Here is a 13,628-nt window from a genome sequence, read left to right as displayed (position 1 = left end):
AAGGACAGTAACGTGTGCGACAGCACCAGGACCTGAGAAAGAAGAAGCAACAGGTCTTACTCATCTTCCCATCACTGCAACTAAAACACAACTGTGGAAGGAAGGTGGGTGGGAACAGCTTACTGGAGAAGGGCCAAGAGCCTGACACCCACCTCCCCTCCTCCAGCTGTGCAAGGAATGGAAGAGACATGGAAACAAATCTCAGTCTATTAAGTTTATTTAAGAAAATTAAAGCGACAACTTGATCCCAGTGCGCATAAATACTGAAGCAAGGAGAAAAGACCTGACAGCATGGCTGTGGAAAGGTGAAATCAAGCAGGCTCAAGAAACAAAAGATGAAACTCAAAAACTGAGTCTAGAAATAAAGCAGATTTTAAACCATAAGGGAAATCATCTATTAAAAAGTAACAAGGAAAGAGTTTGAAGTATGTTGTCTGCCTTTCTAAAAGACAGGCAAAGCTCAGCCCCCACTCACAAGATTCTGCCATGGCCTATATTATAACAGGTCAGACCAAATAATCAAAGATAGCAAAGATACCTCTTCCTGACATAAAACAGATGAGGCTGGCTTTTTTTTTTCAAGCCCTTCTCTTCAGCTCTACTCAGGTGTTTGCTGGGTTACCAAGGTCCCAGACTGGGCACAAGCCTGGCCCACACACACCTGCTTCCCACTCCAGAGTATCCCTGCCCAGGGTCCCCAGCTGCCCAAAGCACCCTTTTTTTTTTCCTCTCAGACTAGTTTGTTGTCTGATTTACTAACCTATTTTGGTTTCCTGATTAATTTTTTTTTCCTGGATGTACAAAGCATTCTAAATTCTCTTTGGCCAGGAATCATAAGCGTCACAGCAAAGTAGATGCTAGTGCAGCTGTGAAGTTTCTGCTCCTACCAAAACAGGTTTTTCTGCTCAGAGAAAGACTTTCAGATTATCTTCTGTACAATGGCCTCCCAAGCTAATGCCTCACTTAGTTTTCTTAGTTACAGGAGAGATGTCTTGGTTGTAAAAAGCTGAGTTTCCTTAAGACAGATAAGCCTCCCATTATTTTTGGGGCCCCAGAGTGGGACCCAACTCCTTCTTTTTTGTTGGTAAAGTTGTTTGGCATGTCAGCTCTCACCTGAAATTCTGCAGAGTAGTGAATTCACAGAGAGCTATTTGATCTGTTCTGCTGTCACAAAAGTGGGAATGCAGTGCTCTGTTAGACCAACCGAACAAGCAAAGAAAAGCAGCACAGCAAGCTTCCTCCCAGCACCTGCACTCCCCAGAAGTATATAGCAAGACTCTCCAACAGGGCAAGGCTTTGAAGGACTTTGGTTTAGAAGTAATGTTACTGTTTCCTGCAAATAATGACCATGGTTCTACAGGGACAAGGAATTAACAGCAAAATGAGTTTTTCTTTAGCTAGATAAGTAACTCACAATAAGAGTGAGTTACTTGGTTCCAAGGAGACACCCACCAGGGAGTTATCTTATTTGAGAGCATCAGGCTCCATTCTTTCACATACATGGAATAATGTATGTGAAAGAATTTTCCTTGCAAAGTACCTATGCCTGAAGCGATCTCCATTCAGGCTGTGGTTTCATGTGATTGCAAAAGCTAAGTGAGGTTAAGCCTGGTCAGAATTTAGCTGGGAAACCTCAAGGTATAAAGAGGGGCTGTAAGAAGTGGCAGTTTAATAGGTGGTGCTGCATCCTGAGTCAATACAGAGGTAATGTTCCAAGAGAGAGGTTAAACTAACAAGGAAAAGCTGAAGGCTGCTGGATGAAATATAAATCAGATATCCTGAGAGCTTGAGGTGTCTGTTGTGAGGAAGATGGTAACCTGGATGTCCTGTGAAAACAAGTCATGTCAGCCCAAGCTTCTCTGATAGCCATGAGTGCAAACCACGCTCCATTGTATGATGGTCCACTCCAGAGAGGCAGCGTTTCCATAGAGAAAAGATCAACCATTGCAGTCATCTGCAGAGGTGCTATTGAGGTGGAATGACTCTTTATAAGTAAATATTTTATTGTGTTAAAATTCTTAATTTCTTTTGAGAACAAAAATTCTTATTAAAAAATAACCCAAGCTTCTCCCAAGACAATTTTTCTATGAAGCAAGGTCCTATTTTTTTCATGTCTGAAATAAATTCTCAAATACAAGTGAATAGAAAATGTAGGTGCTTAACTATTTACAGGAGATGGATGTATGAGACATCTGGTGAGTCAGAGCTCTATGGGAGACTGAGGTGGTCCTCCCTCTCCAACTGTCCTAGGTCCCACTCAGTCACTAGTTCTGATGACACCTCTGTGAAGAGATGGTCCCAATCCCAGCTGACATCATCCTACCAAGAAGAAAAAAGACAAACATGCTGAAATGTTACTGTGCCACCAAAGTTCTCTGAACCAATGCCAGAATAGCAAAGAGAGAAACCAAAAGGCAACTGCCCTGACCAGGGAAGTCTCAGATTCAGCTGTCTAGAGCAGGAATACTAGCCAGAATGAAATGTGAATATCTGCTACAATTTTAAAATGTAGACAAAATTATTCATGTTCTAAAATTCCAAAAAGGACATATTTGATGATAATGTTAATATTAGATACTCCCAGGCAGGGCATAGAAAGAAGCCCTTTCACTACTCTTCTGCACTTCTGCTGAAGCATGTGCAGTTCAAAGCTGCAGAAATCCTTTGCTACAAGTCTTGAGCTCCTGCCCACCCCGTTGTATTGAGGTTGTTCTGTCCTGCTTTAAAAACCCCCTGCCCAAACTCAAGATGCTTTCTGCCTTTGTCCCTCTGTACTTTTCTGTGGAACCACCTGTTGCTCATGGTGGCCACCAAAGGACAAAGCACTGTTTCTGCAGGGATCTCTGACCATACTAGGCCTTGCACATTCTCCTGACCAGCTCCTTCATACTTTATACTGGCCAATCATAGTGATGCCATCAATTCATACCAAGAAAGCACTATCTATCTTAAAAATCACCTGCTGGGGAAATCAAACCTCCAATAACTTGGACAAGCTCCTCCTCACATCTCCTCCCCCCCACTGACAAGACTTCCTTTCCTAGTACAGTCTGAGACACACAAGAAGCTTTTACCTTGTTGGTGTTTCCACAAAACAAAGACTTACCTCTCGTAGCTCATGCTCTGGAGCCAAAACTTTGGTGAGGAGCTTCAGGTCTACCTCCCCATCCTATGAACATACAGAGTCACAGTCTTACAGACACTAGGAAAATGAACACTATCATTTCACCAGATACATTTGTTAGACATCGCCACATTTGCCTCATAAGGGTCACTTTGTCCAGGACAACAGCAAGAACCTCATCTGAGAAACAGATACCATATCCACATCATTCACAGACAGAAGTACAAAAGCCATGTTGCAGAAAGGAACAGACTTACAGGGAGACTGCAAGTTCTCTGGATGATAAGGCTGTATATTTTGTGCAGCTAAGTATCACTGTGAAGGATGACATGAGCCTAGAAGAAGAGGGATTCACATTGGCCAGCCCATAGCAAAATCCACTTACCAGAGTCTGGAAGGCAGCAAATTTCATTAGATCTTTGTCCAGGTCATGGTAGGTCAGCACTCGGTTTACCTGCACGCTGCAGCCAGAAAGGGTCAGAGAACAAGCCTGTATCAGTGTGGAAGCACATGTGAGGAGAAGGGGGGCATGAACAGGTCATCTGGTGACATCTCGAGTGTCCACATCCCCCCTGCAGACTCTTAGCATGGATGTACCCAGACAGAAGCACAGCTCAGTCAGCAAATGAACAGTCATTGACAAATCTATGTACCAGGGTGTGCACATGCATAAAAATAGGATGTGGAACAATCATGGACTCCCTCAGAGAAACCAGCATGCCAAAAGAAGATCCACACACTAGTTGCAAGGGCTAGAAAGAAAAGACCATAGTGAGCATTCAAACAGCCCCAGTGCCTTAGCAAAGAGCCTCTGAGAGCAACACCATACAAGCTAGAGAATAGTAGGGATTTTAGGCTTTTTATGTCTGAGCTGCATCAGAGCTATTAAATATGACTTCCTAAAATGTAGCCTTCCAAGAAAAACATGGTGTAGGGGGGTGATACACTGTTGTACCACCTGCCTTCACAAGTGATCCAACACTGTAGAAAGGCTTCTATTTATTGAATTTTATTGTGTTTGTCCATGAAAGTCCCTTGTCTTTTCTACTGCAAGAAAACTATGAACATAGGAGGATCAGATCATTTTATTAAAAAAAATAAAGAGAGAGAAAAATAAATTCATTCCAGTGAGAGACACAGTAATTTTAAATTTACTACATAAACTGTCAATTATTTTTGTTAACAGCGATATAATTACAATATAATTATAGTAATTACAATAACTACTCCTCACCTGTGAGAGAAGCATCTGTGGCCAGGATTAAGATATCCCACCCCTCCAAATAAGAATCAACAGAAATCTCAGTCTGTGACCTTGGCAATAGGCCCATTAGAGGACAGGAGACTTTCCTGGTACGTTTAAGACAAAACTCCAAAACCTTTCATTTCTTAAAACTTTCTGGTCTCCCTTGAGCTGACTCCAAGGCTACTGCAACAGCCCCTTCAAACAACAGGACTGTACTTTGCAAATTAACTACACACTTGAGTAAGAAGGATAGCACGTGGAGGGCAAAGCAGCCTACAACCATCAAAATTAAAGTGTGTGGGATAATGCATGTGCATTGCAGACATTTGGGATTATGCAGGCAACCTTAAATCAAGAAATTCCCTGCTTTTGAGAGTTTGATTTTGCAACATCAAATATATTATTGTAATGTAGGGATTTTTATATAGAGAGAGAATATGCAGCAATTGCTTTCTCTGTGTAATAGGAAACAAGAATTTTTCACTGTTCAGTTTGCAGCACTACTGTCACAAAAGACCACGCCAAATCCTGCTGAACAGCACTGCTGCTGACATCCAAAGAGCATGAGTAAGATGGGTTTAATTTCACTAGCCAGTTTGCACTGCTGATGAGAGCCTCAAGAGCACCTGGCAGTGCTCTTACCTGGGGGGAGCTGCCACTTGCATGGCCAGATCTTCCTCCTGGACTTCCTCCAAGTCAGGGATCACAGGAATGTCTGCAACAAGAGAAAGCAGCAGCAGTAAGTGGGGAGTGTGGTGCTCTCCTCTCACTGAAGACAAAGGTTCCCTTGCTTCACAGATATGAAGCACCTTGTTTCTTATTAGAGGGAAACACAAAATGGTTATTTAGCAATAATTAAAAATATATTGTTTAATATTTAAACAAGGCAATAAAACTTTGAAGTCTGAAGTCACAAGAAATCTTGCAAGAGGAACAGATTAATCCAGGTATGGCTCTAAAGGCCATGGACTATGCATCTGAACACAACCTTAAAGCTGAAAGAAGCCACCTGTACTAAACCTTGCTGCCTATGTTGCCATCATGTACTTACAAGAATTTGCTTGTTATGTGTTATCATTTATTCAGACACCAGTCTCCTAGACTCTGTTAAAAATGAAACATGGGGCAGAAACTAAGAGAATCCACATAAAACTGCATATTGAAGGATCTGCTCTTGGGGTCTCAGGCTGTGCAGAGGCCTGTGACCTTCCTCAGGAAGGAAGTGCTGGTGGTCCAGTAGATACAAACACTAGGGAACACAGGTCTTGTTGTAGTGTCACAAAACTTTTCCATGACTTCCAGTGTCATACTGGAATGGCTGAAGGTCACTGGGTATTCCCAGCACAAGGACAATGGCTACTCCAACTAAAAAGGATGCTAGAAACAAAAGAATTGAGGACAGGAGGAAGAACTGAGTGTGCTTTGCATCCTACTAAAGAAGCAAGGCCCTGAGAGCATTGCACAGTCTGTCATTTGATAAAGCACTGCAAAAAGTTAGTGCAAAAAAAAAAGAAGAGAAGGCAAAGTAACTGGAGGCACAAAGCAAGAACAGAGTACACCAATGCAGAGCTCCTTTAAAGACTCAAAACCACAAAGGCTCTCCAGAGGCCCCGAGCCCTCACACCATGGAGAAGCTGATTTGGCTCAGGGAAAAGGTTTCACTTGTCCAGTTAGCAGGCAGAGCTGGCCGCTTCCGCACTGGAATGAGCAGCCTGCTCCCAGCTCTGCCGGCAGTACAGTAACACTACTGCTGGATGGCAGCAGGCAGCTGAGCCTGGCTTCGCCCCGTTTTTCAGCCCAGGCTGAGATGAATATTCAGGAGCCGGAGAGACATTCCCACCCATGGTGCCGAGGCTGTGGGCAGGCTCTTCCCGAGAAGCCCCTAGTCCGGCGGCCTGTCAGACTGCAGGGTCCCAGCTGCCCTCCGTGCTGCAGGGCCGCCGTGGGCCCCGCCCGCTGGCCGGGAGGCGGCCCCGGCCCAGCTGCGGCAGGGCACGGGTCAGCCGGGCCCCGGCGCAGCGGCCCTCCGGAGCTGGCACACAGTGGGATTTCTCGCTAATTGGTTGCCTGGAGGAAGGCTGAGCGGGACAGGGGCTGTCACGAGCATGGCCGCGGCGAGAGGGGTGACAGCTTGGCCGGCCTCAGCAGAGCTGTGCCTTCTAGCTCCTAAGGAGCAGGTGCCTGTGAAGAGGTTCTCCGACTGCAGCAAACTTCCCCAAGACATTTAAAGGGAAACTGCAGCAAGAGCCCCTAGGCTGGCTCTAAGGCAGAGGAGGCAAGTGCAAGGAATGTCTCACCTGTGCATGGCTGGGCATTTCGGGGAGATCTCCCCACCTCTGCTTGTGAGGACAATACCTGGTAGAAGCTGCTATCCTGCTGGCTCTCCCCTGCAGAGGCTCCCAGCTCTTGGTAAAACTTAGGTAAGAAAGTAGCAAAACACACTTATGGGACAAAAGCATCTCCAGGGACAGACAGACCAACGTGTGGAGGCAGCTGGTAAAATTTGCTCAGGGATAATGAGAGAAAGTCCATGTATATAAGCAACAAGGACCAAGGAGGGAACAGACTGGTCCAAGGTGGGGAATGAAGCTCTGTGCAGAGGTGCCCTGTTAAGTCCAGGAAAATGAGCATGGGAATGAGAAACTGTTTAACTTCTCCTGAATTAATTTATCCTTTTATGACGAGACTGTGAACATTTCTCAGCAAGCACAAGTAAATTAAAAACTACCTAGGAACAGAGCTGTCTTCATCCACAGAGCCGGAGAAGGTCAGATCCTTATCCACTTTTGACAGCAGAAATGTAAAAGGTGTTTGCAGGAAACTGAATTTCTTCACTCAGTGCTCATTTTGGCAGCTATTTCAGGAGTCTACTCTTCCCAGTTCTCTTTTGTTTTTGTTGATCTCTTTTTACACTAGAAAAAGCTGTAAACTTAGGGCCCTGCTCAGTGATGTTCCTTCCATTTTGCAGGTTCACAAAGACTCCTGGTGCTGATTTTATCTCACTGCCAGTGAATTCCATTGAGAGATTTCTAAACCCCTCACAGAGCTCAACCTTCACTCTGTATTAGCAAAATTCAGGCGATTGCTTAGGAATTCTTTCCAAAAGAAATTCAAGGCTCCAAGATTTTATAGATACTTTGAAAATGTTTCAGACAGAAGAGCTGGAAAAGCTCTGGAGGCCCCTGCCAGTCCCTCCAACAAGGTCAGTGCACGCTTGTTCCTACTGCAAAGTGCAGATGCCTTGCCCATTTCTAGGCAGAAGCAATGCCCTTTAGGACTGTGAGACTGACAGGAAACAGTACAGAAATGTCTCAGATTTTAAGAAAATATCGGGTCCCTGGGCTAACTGCTATCAGGGACAAATAATTCCTGAAATATTTGGGTCTTTATTTCATTTGTAACTCATAACTGCCTCTTCCCTCTGCCAATTCCCATGGTGCCACTTCAGCACAATCCCTCTCCCTTCTCTCTGTACAGTTTGCAAAGTGTCTCAGCTCTCACTTATCACCAAGAACCCAACCTTACCCCCACTGATTCTCCAGCCTCTTAATTGTTTTTGTTGCTCTTCTTGAGACTCACATCTTTTTCTCCTATAAGCTCTGGTAACACAGCTAAGTTATGGCACAGTGTCAGCTGCAGGGGGAATAGCACAGCACGGGCTGTTGTGCTGCAGGAGAGTAGGCATATGCTCTACTTTTAATACTCCCACTAGCTGCAGGGAGGCTTTACATATAACATTAGTACATGCAGAAATGTTCACAGGACCATGTCCTCCCAATCTCGCACTGCATCTTTTTCCAACAACACAGTTGTACGACAAACCCCCATTCTGTGTGCTTTGCTCTGTGACTCACATTTTTCCTCTCCTGTTCAGTGCGGGGGTTTCAGATAATTTGCCATAAACCTGTGCTTCTGGTGCAGAACTTTGACACATACTTTACTGGCCAGGGTCTCATGCCCATGTAGGCAAACCTCAGAAATTACTACAAAAAAGGACACACCTTCACAGATAGCAGCTCAATGTAGTAAACAATGACGTGAACAAATGGCTTGTGCAAAGATGAGGGAGCACCACATGCTAGATGACAAATGCAAACTCTCCTCCACCTCCCAGATTGTTATGAACAAGTGAACAAAGAATGAAATCAAAATGAGCTTACTCATATGGAAGTTATGGTGGGGCAGGAGATACCAGTACCAAATGTTGGCTAACTGGGGAGTTAAGTCACTGCACAAAACTGATCGTCCCAGAACATCTAAGTCCCAGAATATAATTAAGAATAATATTTTATTTGAACAGCTGAACTTAGCTAGCTCTTACCCAAAAAGAGCTTCATGACTTAAGTTATGGCAAGGCACCAATGGCATAAGACAGAAGTGTGTGAGTGGGAGGAGGAGAAGGTGGAGAAGGAGTGAAGGCAACCCATGCTACATGCAGACAGTCAAACAACAAGCAAGGAACAGCGGCTTTTCAAGTAATACAGAAAGGAGGGCTTTATGTGTTCATATTAAAGTACATGTACTAAACATGACCTTTTTTACCTCTTAGCAAATAACTTACTGACAGGCAAAGAAGACAACCACAGAAAGCAACAAGCAGGAGATGGGAGAATCTGTACCAATCCAATACCCAGCTGCTCCTGAAAGTTGGTAAATTGCACCTCCCCTCCCAAGTAGGGCTGATTTTTGGTTTAGTAGCAACACCTGCAGGCTGGGTCTCTTAAAATGCTGTAAACTCCCAGTAAGATCTTGTTCTTGTCCCAAAGAACTAAGTTGTCTGCTAGATACAAGATGGCACATAAATAGGGACAGACAGAACCTCTTCCAGGTCAGGCAATAAATTACTGGCAAAGCTGCATCTAGAAACCATGCTCCAGTTCAGGCTGCAGTTAGTCAGAGTGTGCTGCTTACTCCCTAAGCTGCTCTAAGAGTACCCTCAGCCCCCACCCTGGCACCCAGTAACAAAGACTCCATCTCACACAGTCTGATCCACTTCCCCAGCTGGGTCAGTGTTTCAAAGGCCATTCAGAATGGACACTCTTGTGGTGGGTACTGTGCTGCCCTCCCCACGCACACACCACCATATCCAGAGAACACAAAGAGGGCAGTGGCTTCTGGAGCGGGCAGTCTCCTACCACCAAGCAGTTATAAAAATGAAACTATTTTACGTAGCTTGCTCATAAAATGTAAAACTGAAATAATTACAATATCTCTGCTGCTGCAAAACTTTTACTGAATGCTGTTACCTTCTGCATCACGTTTGGGGAATTTTAAACAGGCAAATGGAAGGTCTGATTGAAGATGAAGTTAAGTGAAAGAAATTGGTCTCATTTAGCACATGACAGGATTCATCTGTGTTCCCAAGTCCACTGAGGTAGCATCATGGGCGTTTCATATTCATGAGCTGCTGCGACACTGTGTCCCCTCATTTACAAAGCACCGTGTTCAGCAAATTCTGTCCCTGTGGACACACTGTGCATTTCATGGTCTTGTCAGAGAGACATCAAACACTTCAGTAACCAAATACCAGAAAATGGCTTTAATTAGTGCATCTCAATGCAATAAATAATTTTTCTAAGTGGAAAATGGAGAATTAAAAAGAAAAAAAAAGTAAAAAGTGGAAAGCAACAGGCAAAAAAAAATCATCAAAAAAACATAAAGAACAAGGGACACAGCTTCTGCTGAACACACAAACAAGCTTGAAGTCTCTTGGAAGCTTTCTCAGGAGAGCAGCAAGCAAATGGAGAGAATGAAGAATGCTTCTTTGGATGCTGGGACATTAATTTCATAGGGATGTCTTTCCCTGACTGAAATTGCCCTACTAGTGGGCCAACATGGAGCAGCATACCTGCCTGATCAACCAGCAGGGAGATGAAAACAGTAGAGTGAAAAGCAGATAGTACCACAGCTACCAGGGCACTGTCTCAAAAGCTGAGATAAGCAGAAGATAACCTGAGAGTCCCATGTCCCAAAGCCTCCTTCTGAGAAGAGGATGGTAACAGCACAACCTGGCCAAGCTGATGGGAAAAGTCACCCTGCGTGCAGGTGCCAGAGGAGTCACAGGATGCAGGGAAGGTCATACAGCAGATTCAGTACTGACCCTACAGCCTTGTGTTAAAAGGTTATACATTTGCTTTGCATAATATTGCATCTCAGCTAGATGCATGACTGCCTGGGGGGTGACATTCTACTTGCCTCAACAGTGTGGTGTGTTCATATTGCAGGGGACAGGCATCAGGCATTTCTGCTGCTGACACAAAGGTTCTGCCCAGTTTCAGTCATTTGAAGTGTGAGAAGCACAGAACAGCCCTGTCAGATGAGTCGCTGGGCTCAGTGCAGGGCTTCACAAGCAGTAGAGCATGGCTTGTACTTATGCAAGAAGTAGAGGCAGACCCTGACAGCTTTAAAGGTGAGGAATCTCTTAATGCTTAGGTTTCTTCAGCAGCAGCAGAAGACAGGAGAGACTGGAGGCCAGGCCCAGGACTTGGAGTCCACCATGCTCCTGAGGTTATCAGCATTTAGTGTGGTAACACAGCTCCTAGTCTTACCAGCAGCCCCCTGACAGAGCACTACGCCTGCCCTCCTTCCCAGTAACATGTGTTTTCCTCTTTTCAAAGGCTGTTCCCTGTTCCTTTGCACGATTCCCCTGCTAAAACATACTCAGAAGGTAGTGGGGCATCAGATGAGAAGGTATGAGGTGTCCTGAGAGGGTCTAGTGAACTCAGAAACACAAAACCCTCTTCAACAACGCTGGAGATAAGGGACTTTGCATTAGAGCATTAGTGGGGCAGGGAGAGCAGCTTCTCAGGATGCTCCTGTGGAAGTATGTTCAGGAGCAGGCATGCCTGATTCTATTTCATCCTCTTCATGTTACACTGGAAAAACAAGACAAACTACATTTCTTTTATGCTAAATTCTTAGGTTTTTTATTTTTCTTATATATATTTATTAAAAAATGCCTCTTTGATCGGCAGCACCCATGACACCTCCACATCCAGCGATTCCTCAGAAGCCTCCCTCCCTCCACACAAGGCCACCACTGCTGACAGCCAGCTGGGTTTGATCAGAGCCACTCAGAATCGGATTTTCATAAGACAGATGAGGAATCTTACTGCTGCTTTCTCTCATATCAGATGAGAAACTGAGGAGGAGGGGGGACGGGTCCTGAGGGAACGACACTACAATCAAGGGCTACGCAGTTCTCTCTCTGTCCCTCCACTGCTGCAATTTTCAAAGGAGTTTGCCTCAGGCAGTTTTAAATGATGGTGTCTCAATTCTGTAATCATCTTTCAAGAGCTTTTTCTTAAAGGGTATTTTAGGTAAACCTAGTCCGTCAAATACATTTATGGACTCACCAATCACAGACCCAATATGATTGTGTATCCACCATATCACAGAATTTAGCAACAGAAGATGCTTCCCCAGACTGTCATTTTCAGCTCTCAACAAGCTGTGTGTGCTCCTTGTAATTAAGGAGCCCACTGACCCTTGGCAAGTGGTCTGCTGCTTCAAACAGAACCTCAGACAGTCTCTCAGGACATACTCTCTGCTCTCCTCTGTCCACTGTGGCTCTCAAGAGAGAGCTTTCCTCCAGCACCACAGGCTCTAGATCACTATGCCAGCAATTATTGGAGGAGTTCAAACTGGCCTGGACCAACAGCTCAGTGGAAACCATCAGGCTGGGCCGAGTCTGCCCTTCAGTGACCTTGCACGGAGACTCAGAGTAGTGCATTGGGTGGGGGAGCTAGCAAAGGGGAGAGCTCTGGTGTGCTGACAGAGCCATACGTGAAGTCAAAATGCAGAGTCACAGAGACCCAATAACCACTGACACCGTCTGCCCCAAAACCTATTCAGCCCATCATTCCACTTCCAAAACAGCATATCTTTAACTCTGTCTCCATTTCACTGACGCTCAGAACTTTTTATCCATTTAGCTCTCCCCAAATCATTCCAACACTGCCTTCTGAGCCTATGAAGGCTTGCCATATCCCTGACTGTTCCTGCAGATTCTGCCCTCTGTTACCCTCATGCTCAGCCACTGCAGCTGTCCGTGCAGCTCATGGCCTCTGGAATCCACCAGCACTGGGTGTGCTCTGTAGAAACAGCAGCTCACCAGGGAAGCAACTGGCAAAACTGATCAGGAATGACAGAGCCAACAATAACCCTCATTGTGCACTATTCTCAGCTCTTTGAAGCAATATCATCATTGGTGTATATTTGCATGCAGCTCAAGAAGTGTTGGATATTCTATGGCTGTGAATTCCAGATCTCCCACCTGACAGATATCACTACCCAGAAGGATTGGGGACCATGGCATCTGCCCACTTCCCCTCTGTTATTCAAAGTCTGGACTCTCATCCTGTTCAAATGCAAAGGAGCTGCTGGCACATGCCAGAAAGGTAAGTCCTTCTAGAGGTTTGACATTGCATAGAAAGGTCTAATCATCAGCTCTGCTTCCTTGAGGAGGCTTCTCAGCAGGCAGGAAAGGGTTTTGCCTTGAGGGCACAGATCTAGTGACTGTCTCCTGGCAGCTTTCCTCACCTGCAGGTCAGGTTCCAGTTGTCTGTGTAGCATAGTCAGGCTTTCATTTCAATCAGCTGTCTCATTCACACACACTATCTGCTTTAAAATAACAAGCTGTTGTTCCTGCAGACAGAAAATCACACATCACATCCCAGTCTTCCAAGAAAAGCCATTTTCTAGGAGCTATGCATCCCAAGAGTAACAGAGAGAAAGCAGACAGGGACTTCTGATGGTGGGGCAATAGTCTGTGTGGGAATACCTGGGAGAGGAATAACAACCTTAGCTAATAAGTTCCCATAAAGTGCTGAGGAGAAAAAATCCAAGGGCAAAGTAGTAAGGAGAAAGACATCAGAGGGAATACAACACAGCAGTGCCGAACTGGTGGACAAGAAAGGAAAAACAAAGAAACTTCTAACCAAAGGACAAATCAGATTGCTGAGGTGGGGGAGGAATGTTAGCATTTCTCTCCCTGACAGGAAACAGCCCTATCTAGCTCTGTGCCAGAAAGACACACATGAACAGAGTAAAGCCCTCTATGCCCTGCTGGAGAAAAGGAGCAAAGGGAGGATAAAGCCCTTCAACTTTAGCTTGGTTGTCCCATCTTCCCTCCCACCTCATGACAAAGGATAGTCTGCACGTGGCAGAAGCTCTTAGCTGCTACAGAAAAGGAAGCAGTGTGCTGCAGATAGCACCTTTTAAATTCCACAGAGGGTCTCACATCTCCCATCTCAAGCA

General features: G+C 45.1%; 1 protein-coding gene across 1 annotated transcript in view; it reads right to left on the bottom strand.

Moving 5' to 3' along the window:
• Nucleotides 1–201: 201 nt before the first annotated feature.
• IFT43 (intraflagellar transport 43) overlaps nucleotides 202–13,628 on the bottom strand; it is a 46,670-nt gene continuing 33,243 nt past the window's right edge. The window contains exons 6-9 of the mRNA XM_036384832.2: nucleotides 5,013–5,085; nucleotides 3,510–3,585; nucleotides 3,107–3,169; nucleotides 202–2,319 (exon numbers count right to left, since the gene is read on the bottom strand). Of these exons, the coding sequence (XP_036240725.1) occupies nucleotides 2,209–2,319; nucleotides 3,107–3,169; nucleotides 3,510–3,585; nucleotides 5,013–5,085 (323 nt within the window). The 3' untranslated portion in view covers nucleotides 202–2,208. The remainder of the gene's footprint in view (nucleotides 2,320–3,106; nucleotides 3,170–3,509; nucleotides 3,586–5,012; nucleotides 5,086–13,628) is intronic.

The sequence above is a fragment of the Molothrus ater genome, chromosome 6 (genome assembly GCF_012460135.2).
Source record: "Molothrus ater isolate BHLD 08-10-18 breed brown headed cowbird chromosome 6, BPBGC_Mater_1.1, whole genome shotgun sequence".
In the NCBI taxonomy this organism is placed as follows: domain Eukaryota; kingdom Metazoa; phylum Chordata; class Aves; order Passeriformes; family Icteridae; genus Molothrus; species Molothrus ater.
This window is presented reverse-complemented; position numbering and strand designations above follow the sequence as displayed.